General features: G+C 38.7%; 1 protein-coding gene across 1 annotated transcript; it reads right to left on the bottom strand.

Moving 5' to 3' along the window:
- Positions 1-2508: 2508 nt before the first annotated feature.
- SMIM8 (small integral membrane protein 8) lies at positions 2509-12666 on the bottom strand. Its single transcript, XM_008687382.2, has 3 exons — positions 12593-12666; positions 4855-5015; positions 2509-2946 (listed from the first exon to the last, which is right to left on the bottom strand). Exons 2-3 carry the CDS (start codon positions 4987-4989, stop codon positions 2788-2790), a joined length of 294 nt encoding a protein of 97 aa, XP_008685604.1. The 5' UTR covers positions 4990-5015; positions 12593-12666; the 3' UTR covers positions 2509-2787.
- Between the last annotated feature and the right edge of the window lie 1012 nt (positions 12667-13678).

The following is a 13678-nucleotide window of genomic DNA, read 5'->3' as shown; positions in this document are numbered from 1 at the left end:
CCCTTCCTCCCTCTTCCTCTCCCCTTCCTTTCCTTCCCTCCCTCCTTCCCTCCCTCTCTTCCTTCCTTTTAAATGGTTTATTTAAACAACTGATTTCTTTCAGGCCAGCAAAGGAGAGAACTTAATCTTTTCTCAGGTTATCTACAAATGTGATGTTTTGGTGTCATGGCAATAAAACTGAGAAACATCACAGTTATCTTAAAGGAAAAATTACTTTCCTTTAGTCAGCACTCCTTCAGTCAGATTTTTAAAAAGCCTGGTTTGTAAAATCACGTAGTTAAGTAATTTGTTGTCCTTATTTAAAAATGGAAAGTCCTGCATCCCAAGAACCACCTCCACGCCTGAAAAAGTAGGAAAGATTGGTCACCCTATGGAGGATAAGGCTACAAACCAATAAATAACTTCACTGTTTATTCAGGAAATTCTTGAAAATCAATTTACCAATGGACCAGCTTGCTCCTCTGGGCAAACAACTCTTCTATCAGAACAGATTACTTCCCTGGGCAAAAAAGGTCACCTACCGCTTATTAATGGTTTACTTACCGAGACTTGCTTCAAGACCTGAGTTTGCCTAATCTCAGCCAGATTCCCACACTGAAAGACCTTCCTTTAACCACTTGAACCCTGACCCCAAAATGCTATACATCTCATGCCCAGACCATTCCCTTCTCAGACATTGTCAAAGTGGCATTTTCCCTTAGAGAATGAATGAGAACATCAACACACAGCCAGACAGCCTTTCACACTCTGCACACAAAGCCTGTGCTGTCACTTGTAACCACCCTGTAAAAAGTATCATAGTTAGGTTACTTGATCCTAAAATTCAACGTGATTGTTCCCTCCCATTATTTTTCACAGCTGTGCACCTTACTGAATCTACTGCATAGGTGTCAACAAATATTTCATTATAGCCTCATAACCAACCTGCAAGATAGGGATTATCTATGAGAGAATAGCCCAATGCAATTGGAGTTTTTCTTTAGAAAAAACAAAAGTATATTATACTGAGGTATGATGTTTTTGATTACAACAAATGTTATCTATTTTAGTTTTTGTAAATTAATGTTACAATGATATTATAAACACAAAATCAAATTTTCTTATGGTTATTTTCCAATAACCAAAAGCAACAACACAATCCTATTAATGTCGGATCCCTAACATTCCTATAAGGAAACAGACCGAGAGGCTAAGTGTACTGTCTAAGGCACACAACTGGTCAGGGGAGAAGCTAGATTTCAACCCATATTCTTCTCGTGCCAAACGGACACCCCTGAAAGACAAACAACTTTGATCAGAAGAGCTGATCTGAGTGTATACAGCAGAAATGACACACGTGAGTACAGATGTCTCATGACTTACGGCTGCTGTGTGCATTTCCCATTGCCCTTCTGTGCTTCGAAGGTCTCTTGATAGTTCACCGAACTACTATCTCCCCACCCCAAATATCAACTTATTTTGTTGAGTAATAGACTAATTCTAAAAGATGACAGTGTGACATTAAATGCGTAAGTTGAAAATAAAAGAATTCTGGTTTAACAGCCAAAGTACCCTGGGAAACCAAAAGCAAAAGATAATACTTTAAATTAAAAGGCATTTTATACCATTTAAGTGCATTTTAAACTGATTTAGTGTACTATATAGAGAGACATAGCAAAGAAATATTTAGGGCTCAGAAATAAAGATTTGATTTAGTTGCATATAGAGAACTCAATTAGTTAAGCTCTTTAATATCCACAAACAAGACATAATTGCATTTTCACATCTTACAAAACCACAATAAAGTACTGGAAATTAAAAGCTCATACTATTATGATAAACTCTGCGAATGCCGTTATTGTTACTTGGTAATAATAAATGAAACAAAATTTCATAGGTGAGATTTATTACTGAGCCCCAATTACAGGGATTTGAAAAATAGGGTAAAAATCTACAAATGAAACATGTCCAGAACCCTTGTCAGAAAAATCTAAATTATACAAGGTAAACCCAGGAGAGTAAGAAGACCTTCTTTTCTTATCTGTTGAATAGTTCTAGTTTTAAAATAACCATAAGAAAATTTGGTTTTATGTTTATATTAATTTACAAAAACTAAAATAGATAACATTTGGCTGTAATCAAATAAAAACATCATACCTCAATATAATATACTTTCTTTTTCAAAGAAAAACTCCAATTGCATTGGGTTATTCTCTCATTTGTTCATGTTAGTAGTTGAGTGGGACTACCTTTTCAAAGGAAATAAAATTCTAGACCGAAAATAGCTGAAATGGAGTGCCAAAATATATGAGCCATATGTGATTCTGTAAAAATTATCTGTCTTGAATGTTGACTACAGGTTTTATAATAATTTACAATTTTTTCTTTCTTTTTTTTCCCCATAAATACAGGTTCTATGCCAGGAAGAAAATGAACATTGCCTTTGCAAATAGCAAAACAAAACAAAACCCTCACAACAGTTGCAAATGCACAATTCACCCTACAATATTAAAATACCCTGCAAATTTAACAGCACTGGGTACTTTATTATATAGAACTTAATAATTAAAACGATATCCATTCTCCTAGCACTTTGATACGAGGACTTAATAAAAGAACAACATTGAGAAGCTCCTGCTGTGGAGAAGAATGAGGTAAAGGACTGCAGCCTCAAGGCCTGGCTGCAACTGCTACCTTCTTTCCTCATCAACACGTTCCAGAACAAGAAGCTGATACCATGCACCCACAGTCTTTCCTTCGAAGATTTCAGAGCCCTTTACGAAGCTCCATCTGTGGTATCCAGCACTATTAATCCCATTTAGATGTCCTCCTCCTCATGTAACTGTGTCCCTCACTGTCAATAGCTTCGTATAGGTCTTTTGTGTTCTCTTGTGTCGCATGTAGATAACCAATATAAGCCACGCAAAGCGAAAGGGTTATCAATCCAAAAGCCATTACAGGTTTGTTCTGCCAAAGAAAAAAAATGATAAATCCTCATTAAGACTCATAATTTAAGGAGACCCAAATATCCACTGCACTTTCCTCTTGACATACCAAGTCTTTATTACCACACTAGCATTGCTCTGGTGATATTTTCCATTATAATAATTTACTCAGTTCCTTATTCAATTAATTCAGCTCCTGATAATTCAGAGATCAGAGAAGACTCTCGCTTCTCCTCTCCAGTCTTTCTCCTGTGTATAGCCTGGATCTCAGGCCTCCACCTACAGGACGGTGGTGGTTGGGAGAGGTGCGAGGGAAACGAGGCATGGAAATGGCTCTGGTGCTCAGAGTTTTCACCATTATCTGGTGACATGGAGTAGTTGCTTAACTTGCCTGAATCCAAGCTTCTCCACTGGCAAACCTTCAATTAGTTAATCTTCTTAGGAAGTGAGGAATGAAGTATATATGCTACTCTTCTTGCCTGAGTTCATGGATCACTAGCAAAAAGCCTCTCATTTTCACGTCATATATTAAGTGCAGCAAAAATAACAATGTAGGGGCGCCTGGGTGGCACAGCGGTTGAGCGTCTGCCTTCAGCTCAGGGCGTGATCCCAGCGATCTGGGTTCAAGCCCCACATCAGGCTCTCCCGCCATGAGCCTGCTTCTTCCTCTCCCACTCCCCCTGCTTGTGTTCCCTCTCTCGCTGGCTGTCTCTATCTCTGTCAAATAAATAAAATCTTTAAAAAATAAAAAATAACAATGTATACACTCTTCTCTGGGAACCTAGTCTATAACCTCAAGAAATTTAGTGATTGGGGCAGATACTATGCTGTTATAATAACCTTGATTAACTGCTGAAAAATCCAAGACCGTAAGAGACAAAGTGATGTAACTTTGAAATTGGAACAAAAAAGTACGAAAAGATGTTCACAACTCTAAGGAAATGTTTTGTCCTGTCTATAGTGTAACTCAGATCTTTCTTTTTGTATGTTCACACTCAACAAATTAACCTTTCTTAAGGTCAGTGTGAGTGCACAGTAGTGATACAAGTTTCAATTAGTATTTTCTGCTTCTGTCACATCTGTTACATTACTATTTCAAATCCTAATCATCAAAAGAATAAAGGTCGAACTTTTTCACTTGGATGGACACATAAGAAAGGCCACAAGCTCAAAGGATTTAAATCTACAAATCTTGAGATGCACTTGGCAATTAAAACAAATTTCTTCAAAGGTTTTAAGACATTCTACCTTGACTTAATGATTTGATTGTTAAACTGACCTATTTAACTTTAAAACAGTTTACACTGGCAATTATGTTACTTATATTCTAACCAAATTCAATATATTTAAATATATTGTATAATATTTTACTTCATTTACATTTATTTTAAAATAAATTTGTATTTATTTAAAAATAAAAATGGTCAAATATATTCAAAACTTTGCAACAAGAATATAAATGATTAGCTAACTCCCTTACAATGTACAAGAGTATGTTTGAAACTTTTCATATTTGCAATACCCCTTAAGTAAAAATATTATAATAAGAGCTAGAATTGTAGTCTGTAAGAATGATCAGATTTTCATTGTTTAGATCTTATTTACTTAATAGTACCTGATCAAACAACAAATATTTCCTTCAAATTAGTGCAACTATGAAAATAAAATTTTAAATAGGAATTTGAGAAGTTGATCTATTAAAGGGTAACTATATTCTGTTAAAGTTCTCAAATACCCTCAAAATAGTTTTATATGTGTATTTAGAGAAATAGCATTTAAAATTTTCCTTCCACCTGCTTTTATTCAGAGAGGTCTTATTAGTCAACATAAAATTTTCATGATACAATCAAATGTTACAAGAAAATGAAAACTTTGTATTTCTGACAGCCTAGTTAAACTGAACATGTCTTATCCTGGATATATTTCTTACAGGTTTTATGAAGAGCTCTGGATTCACAGCTCGAAATAAGGTTGTTGTGCGGGCCCCTCTGAGTCCTGGGTTTCGGAAGTCTTTCTCTTTGGATGGTTCCTTTTTAAAGCCAGGAGACTCAGGTGCTGAAGACATCTTCTTGACTAATGATGATTTATTACCTAAAAATTAAAAAAAAAAATTTTTTCCTTCATGACCATGTTTTTTTTTGATAATGTTCTTTAAAAAATCATTCTGTACTCAATCATTTTTTTGAATTCCAGTCCAGATATATACCAAAGTGATTGCCAATTATTTTAATTTTATTTTTTTATTTTTTTAAAGATTTTTTACTTATTTATTTGACAGAGACAGCCAGCGAGAGAGGGAACACAAGCAGGGGGAGTGGGAGAGGAAGAAGCAGGCTCCTAGCAGAGGAGCCTGATGTGGGGCTCGATTCCAGAACGCCGGGATCACACCCTGAGCCGAAGGCAGACGCTTAACGACTGTGCTACCCAGGCGCCCCGCCAATTATTTTATTACTTTGTATAACATGTACTTTGTATGGTGCTTTAAATTTTGTTTGGTAAAACAATTATTTTATTTCTCATCTCTTAGAACAAACCAGCGAAATGGGCAAAAGTTGTTTTCCTACTTTCACAGAAGCCTGGAGAATTGTTCCTTGGTCTGAGTCACATTGTATCTTGTTATATGAAAGGGGTCCTAAGGGTAAGAGGGGCTGGGGGTAATCCATATCCTTCTTTATTTCCTCCCATTTTCTCTTCCTCACCTTCCAACAGCCGAAAGCCCACTAGCACTCCTCAATTTCTCCCACAGCTTCCCCCCTGGCCCATGCTCCTTAGCTTCTGCTGGCCGACCCAAGCATGACTACCAAGCAGTAAGGGCAAGTAGTTATTTTCAGTCCTCATTTGCCTGTCAGTGACTTTCTGGGAAGGACTGGTCTATCTTCTCAATCTGAATATCCTTTTATTTTCCTCTTAATTACTCCATCCTATTAAATCCAAATGTGTCTTTTGGCTTCCAGTACTCCCAGCTAGAGTGTCAATATTTTGTGAATATTCTCTTCTAGGTACTATTAAGCAAAAGCTTATTCTTATCATTCCCACCACCTACTGCTGGGGAGGGTTGGAAGGGAAGAGGTAGGCAAAGAGACCTTCCAAAGGCTGAAATTAATGACATATATAATAAAATTCTCTGGGGAAAATGCTGTAACCCTACCATACAGTAAATGTCATGAAACAAGAATCAAACATTCATATTTAAACACTCATTGGGGCTTTGCTCATACAAGGATTAAGTCTTCCATTTTACAGACTTTATAAAAGCAATATTTTTGCACCTTTATTAATTATGGAGAAAATTAGGAGTTCAGTTTTTTTTTAACTATTTTATTTCTTTTTTTAAGGAAGATTTTTATTTATTTATTTGAGAGAGAGCGAGCATACACCGGAGGAGAAAGGCAGAGGGAGAGGGAGAAGCAGACTCCCTGCTGAGCAGGGAGCCAGACAAGGGGCTCAATCCCAGGACCCTGAGATGATGACCTGAGCCAAAGACAGACGTTTAACCAACTGAGCCACGCAAGCCACCAGGAGTTGCTTTTCAAAACTTTTTATTGAAGTGGTTACTTCGTCTATACCACTTAGTTGGATAAACACCTCATCAGATACACCTACTTGAAGGAAAGGATTCTCAACGCTCCCTATACTCGCCAGGGCTTCTGAAATACTCACTGTTACCTGTTCCATCATCCACTGGATGTTACGGTTGTCACTGTCCTCTTCATTATCATCATCATCATCACTTTCTGGCTCCACTCTGACATTGGTTAGCGCTCCTATAGCAATTTTTGGATTTGCTAACTCTTGGAAAATAGTTCAACTGCTATCTCTAGCCACAAAGTCTTTGAAATCAAACTGGTTTGGGAGACTAAGGGAGATAGCAATTAAGTACCAGACTATTTCAAATGCCATGCTTGGTTTGCAGTCTTTCAGGTTGACCTCAAGGGATTCCACAGGAATCATGCCTGTTTTCTCCCAAAATTTCATTATGTGGATGGCTCTACATGTAGACCACCAGATCTCAGCAATCATACCAATAGCTAGCTTCATTCTATTTTCTCCGTTTTCTCTTTACCATCTAAATTTAGAAAGAGTTGTTTCAGGGGCTCAGTCGTTAAGCATCTGCCTTCGGCTCAGGTCATGATCCCAGGGTCCTGGGATCGAGCCCAGCATCAGGCTTCCTGCTCAGCGGGAAGCCTGCTTCTCCCACTCCTCCTGCTTTGTTCCCTCTCTCAATGTCTCTCTCTGTCAAATAAATACATAAAATCTTAAAAAAAAAAAAAAAAGAGTTGTCTCAGAAGTGTGCTTTCACTGTGAAAATTATACTCCCATCCGATGGCTTTAGAATGGCTCATGCAGTTCAATCGGAAAAACTCAACACGTGCATGATCCAAGCATAGGAGTGTGTTGTAGGCAGAGCAACTGTCTACCAGCAGGAGGATATGGTGTTTTGCTCCTTCCATTCTCTTGTCAACATTTCCCGGCCATTCATTAAATAAACCTCTCATCCTTCAGGTACATGTACTGGCTTGTAATCACAGGGGAGCAAACGAGATTTCTGAAGCACTGAGGGTAAACTGACTTGCCAATGACAAGCAGTCTCACCCTTTCTGTCCAAGATGCATTACAGCGGAACAGAGCAATCATCAGTCTTTGTTTAGATCTTTTGCAAAGTCCACCTTAGCCATGAAGTATATGTGGTAACAACTCATAAAACACAATTCATCAGCATTTCAAACATCATTCAAACTGTAACTAGCAATTGTTTTTTTTTTTAATTTTTCCTGTATGCAAGTTAGTCATTTTCTCCACTAGAACACTGGGTTTTGTTTTGCTTTTCACTATAGACAACTTGTGAAACAATTCCATAACATGTCTGAAATTTGTTCAGCCGGAATACACTTGCTTGAAACTCATCATGTCCAAGGCTGGCAAAAATTCCACTTTCTGCTGACCAAAAGGTCCACCTATGTGCCTGGGTCCTGCAGTAACTTTAAAAAAAAAAAATTAAGCTTATTTATTTAAGTAATCTCTACACCCAACACCCAACAGGGGGCTCAAACTTACAACCCCAAGATCAAGAGTTGCCTGCCCTTCTGCCTGAGCCAGCCAGGTGCCCCGTCTTGAACTAACTTCTTGATACCACACAAAAACAGTTATAATAGGGACTTGGCATTTCCTTCTGCGTTAGGCCCAGAACCCCTTTAACTTCCTCTTCATTTATGACCTAATCTTTCAATAATATAGGGGGAGGGATGGTAAATTCCTTTGCTACTCCTCCTTTATTATGGCAACAACCTACTCCTATTGTTTTCATTTCCTTCTATGAAAACTGCTAGCATTTCATCTTTCTCTCTCTGCCATGACAGCAGGGTAGATGGCATGTACTAATGCATTTGGAATTTAAGTGTCGAATGCTGGTCACCAGATGCCTAAGCCAGGTGCCAGTGATGTTTCTACTTAAGTTAATAACATGACTGACTGTAATATGGAAAAGAAAATTCAGAAAGAAGCAAACGTTAAAGTCGAAGCAATTGGCTAAGCCCATAAAAAATGTGAGGCAGGAAATAGTTAACACAATAGCCATGTTAAGACTAAATCACAGCCTGAGTATACTGCTACTTGAAACTGGGGCATTCGATAAAAATACTAGGAAGGCCTGAAAAAGCAAATACACAAAGGCCAGTCATTCTAACCATAAACTGACAAGGTGGCATTTTCCTTCAATTATTGAGAAACTGCTGCATGTAATTAAAACAAAGATATTCAGTACACTATGGTTTAAAATTGTTTACTGGGAAGAAAAACAAGGTAACGCGGAAGCTGGGTATGACGGCACATACTGTAAAGCTCAGAAGGGTCCTCAAACCACAGTTGATCACTTATATTCTTTGTTGATGAAAATGTGCCAAGAATTGAGGATGGTTAATTCAATCCTTACCTCAAGTCCAAAAACGAGAGGGGGGGGGGGGACAGGGAGAGAGATTTCACTATTTTAATATCAAAGGGATGAAAAAAAAATGTAAAAATCAAATCAAATCAAAGGGATGCAGTGATCGTCAATGTCCAAATTCAACCTACATGAAATGTCTGTAAAAACTACAGATTAAGAGTGTTCTAACATGAATTGTACCCAGCAGGGAGCCCAACACAAGGAGCCCAAACCCCAATGTGGGGAACCCAATGCAGGGATTGAACTCACGACCCTGAGATCAAGACCTGAGCTGAGATCAAGAGTTGGACCACCCCGGCGCCCCTGTAATGACTTTTTTGCAAGATTCCTTGGTCTCCTCTTTTCCTTAGCAGAACCTATGTTTTCTTTGTAATGAATGAAGTAAGTAAATAACTAAGGCAGTATTATACTGCAATCTCCAGACATCCATATTCACCTTAATAATACATTATTTATGTTAAACTTTTTACCAGAAATGACAAAGAATACCTGAACTGGAAGCCACCAGAAATGTTTATTACAGGGACATTTACAAATTAAGGGATTACCTACCATATTACATTTGAAAAGATTTCATATACCACAATTTTCATCATTTGTGATACTTTCTGCAAAGTACATAAGTAACATTTTCGACTAAATATCGGTCTTTTATCAGATATGGTATAAGACCGCTCAATTTTATTGCCTTTTTCTTAAAGATTTTATGTATTTATTTGAGAGAGAAAGAGAGGAGGATCAGAGGGAGAGGGACGAGCAGACCACACTGAGTGCAGAGCCTGACTCGGGGCTCACTCCCACGACCCCGAAATCATGACCTGAGCTGAAATCAAGAGTCAGACACTCAACTGACTGAGCCACCCAGGGGCTCCTATTGTTTTTTATGAGCCACAGTCACTTAAGATGTTATAATAGTTCCCCCCAAAATTGCATGAATTTGTTTACACAATCTATTGAACAAAGAAATCTTAACAACATTCTACACCTTAAATAAAAAAATATAGATTACTGAGTCCAAAAAGGGCTTTAGTAGCCAAAAATTTGTTACATATAACTATAAGAAACAAAACAACACAAAATCTTTTCGTGTAGAAAGTTCTTTTGAATCTCTTCACATGACTGGCCCACGGAGCTATAGATACATGGTTGGAGCAGAAATTCAAGATGTGTTGGTTGGATAAGTAAAGCATATAGAGTGCAAAACCTTAGTTGTCTGTTCACAGATATGTTCACTGTCAAAACTTTTGGGGAAGACAAATATGTACATCGAAAGTAAACTTTTAATCTAGAAGTAAAAGCTGACTATTTTCAAGTGCAGAGCTAATATAAATTCCATTTTTAAAAGCTGCAAAACTAATCATAAAATCAAAGCACAGCAATAATCTAACATCACCACTCAAATGAACTGTACCTAAGACAAAAACATCTATTTAACATCTAGCACACTTCCTTTAGAACTTCTTGTCTTCCCTCCCATAACTTTGTCCAACTTCTCCCCTTACTCTTTTGTTTCCACTGCAAGTAACCAGCACTTACTTATTTGCGTATGATATTAACCAATCTCTACTTAAACTCACTTTCAAGATAGGTTTATTTCTAAGCTAGGAAAAAAACCCTCATTTATTGTGTTAAAAAGGGAATCACACAAAACAAACACACACACAGAGTCTGGCAGGGATGATGGAAACTTGGCATTGCACTGCTCCTGGTGAAGCAATTTGATTAGTCTGTGTGTGGGCCCACTTGCAAAATACTCAATAAATCAGGTATCCAAGGGGCCACCCTCGGCTGGTGCAATCTATCCAGGAGCCCCTACTCATATTTCTTCTTCATTTTTCCATCACTCATTTCTTGTTCCCTTATTGACAAATGATATGAAACTGTCATTTATAGATTTTTTAAAAAATAGAGTAAGATTTTTCATATCTACCTGTAAATAAAAATTATCTAAATTAAGCTGTATTTACTTCATATGTCCCTCCCTGGTAAAAAGTTCACCTTTTTCTTCTTCCCACCTTCTTGTGAAGGAAATATGTAACGGGAAAAGGAAGCAGCAGAGTGAAAGGATGCCTCCTTACACATCTCATGGTCATTCACACCTCAAAGTGTGAGTGAGAATGGTGCCCTCCTGGAATTAATAATAATGTACAATGTGTGAGGCTGTACAATATAGTCCTAGACAGTCTGAACTATCATTTTTTGATGATTTTCCCTCCTTTACTAAAATTCTTGCTCAGGCGGATGATCCAGAATGTATTTAGCAACCAATACTAAACAATTCACTGGCATGACTATCTATATTACATTGTACATGGAAATTAGACCAAGATAGAGAGACCACGAGTTACTTTAGGGAAAAATTTAATCTTCAGATATTCATTTTTGAAATCAGCAGCTCAACAGAAGATGTCAAAACAAAATTATCAGAATTATAGAATGTTAGTGAGAAGGAACCTTAGCAATAATCAAAGCCTTTCTTTTAAGACTTAGGGAATTCTAAAATGGACAAAGTATTTTGGCGAGATATAAAATACACTTGTTATTTTAGTTTTACATACCACACTATCTTAATATTTAAGAAAATCATTTGAAGGCTGGGACAGAGCACCTTAAAAAGAATTTAAATTAGAATAAACAAGTTTGGGATAGAATCAGAGGGCTTTATGTCTTAAGGGGATTCAGCACAGCCTCAAATTCTAACTTTGTGACGTATAAGCTGGAGGTCTTGGAATAAGTGACAACCTCTGTGGGCCTCAGTTTCCACCTAAATGGGTAATGTTATCTACTGCACAGAACAGCTGGATTGCCTGAGATAACACTTTTTAAAGGACATAACAGATGTTCAATAAATGATAGCTATTGTCATGCTTACCATCTAGTCCAATTCCTTTTTTAAAATAGAGAAGCCTAGACCCAAACGGACTGTCTTTGCCAATGGGAGTGAGATAATCCAGGTCTCTCAATTTCCAGCCCACCCCTATTCCACGACTTCACCCCCACACACTCCAAAATCGATAAGGTACTGCATTTACAAGTTATCACCGGAATTTCAAAACATAAAATTGTAATCACTTAAATTTTTAAAATGGATTCTGTATTTGTGTTTTGATGTAAAAAAAATAAACACTGTTTAAGAAAGTCTCTAGAATGTACCGTACCCGAGGGAGGGAGAAAGGTTTTCACAATGGCTGTTACAGTCTGAGGCTGGAAAGTATCACCGAGGTCTACTCCCCTCCCCACATTGTGGTACCCACACGATAGCCGGCTATTACTCAGACAGATGCATCTGAAGCCTCCAGAAAAAGAAACTGAATTCAATTAAGTTCCAGACACTGCGCTGCAAGGGGAACACGTGGCTTTTCACGCAGTTACTGACGGAAGGAGACACTTCATGTGAAAACAATTCCAACAGCTCTGCCCCCTAAATAGGAGTTCGGTGGGCTGGGCCACCGAGAAACTGCCCAGAAAATGGGAGGATGCTTGTGTCCGTGACCAGTGTCGGGATTCGGGCACGCGAGGGGCGGGAAATGGGCCCTATGGGACCAGGGATCCTAAAGACGGTTCAGAGCGCCCACAGAGTGGCGACGATTCGGGGTGCTCGGGACAACGCCGTCAGGTCCGGCGCACCTGGGAATGAGGCCCGCACTTCGGCCGCCGCGCCAAAGCCAGAGACCAGAGCGTGGTGGGGAAGCCGCCCTATTCCCCCACGTCAGCCGCCACCGCTCACCTGCCGCGAGCTCACCTCCCCTAACCGTCCTCTCAGCCGCCCTCGTCTCCGCCTGCGGGACAGAGCGGCCCAGCGCACCCAGCAGGCTCAGCACCACAGCGGCCCCTACAGCTCGGAGGCTGTGACGCAGGGGCGAGTGCGCTGCGGGACCCAGGCCTGCAGGGCTCCCCACCTCCCAGGCCCTGGCACGGCCCACGGATTCACCTGTTGGAGTTTGCAAAGGGCGCTTTCAGTTTCTTCCTTTCTTACCTTTCGTTTTCAGCCACCCAGGGTTCTCGTTTCGTGTGTCTGTGTTTTGCAGAAATAAAAGGAGACACCATCTAGAAATATATATTTATTTAGTGAAATGGGAGAGCATTCTGAGGTGAGAAAGAAGGCTGGGATCTGGTAACCTCCTGCACGGATTTTAGAGGCACATTCAAATGTACAGTTAATACTCTGTCATTCTCTTAGTGTCTTGACATTCCAAGATGCAAGGTGTGTGTAGCTATGGTTGTGATAAGAATAGATACGGTTACTGTTTTGTACATACTTTCCTGATGTTAAAGTTTGTTGGTATACCAGTTGCATTAAAACAAAATAGGGGTGGTCCAGGTGGTTAGGGGTCTGACTCTTGATCTTGGTCCAGGTCTTGATCTCAGGGTTCTAGTTCAAGCCCCATATTGGGCTCCACACTGGACCTGGAACCTACTTAAAATAATAATAATAATTAAAATAATAATAATCTTAAAAATAGTAAAACAAATAAAATAGAATAGCAGATGCCCAGATTTGGGCATGAATTTGCGTAAAGTTTGGGCAAATGAATTTTGAATTTAAAACTCATTCATTCAAGCCAAATTAACTTTATATTTGACTTGAGGTTTAATTTCTAAAAGCTCATCAGCAGCTGGTAGTACTAGACAATCTTCTGACAAAATAAGTTAAATTTTAACTAAAAAGCTTTTTATGACATGAAAAGGTGCTCATTATTGCTAATCATTGGGGAAATGCAGATCAGAATCACAATGAGATCACCTCACACCTGTTAGAATGGCTATCATCAAAAAAGACAAGAGATAAGTGTTGACAAGGATGTGGACAAAA

This window comes from Ursus maritimus, unplaced genomic scaffold (assembly GCF_017311325.1).
Source record: "Ursus maritimus isolate PB19 unplaced genomic scaffold, ASM1731132v1 scaffold_13, whole genome shotgun sequence".
NCBI lineage: Eukaryota > Metazoa > Chordata > Mammalia > Carnivora > Ursidae > Ursus > Ursus maritimus.
This window is presented reverse-complemented; position numbering and strand designations above follow the sequence as displayed.

Coding starts and splice junctions, on each gene's coding strand:
- SMIM8 (XM_008687382.2), bottom strand. CDS start 4,989: ATGTCTTCAGCACCTGAGTCTCCTGGCTTTAAAAAGGAACCATCCAAA. Junction 2,947..4,854: donor CAGAGCTCTTCATAAAACCT/GTAAGAAATATA, acceptor TTTCTTTGGCAG/AACAAACCTGTAATGGCTTT.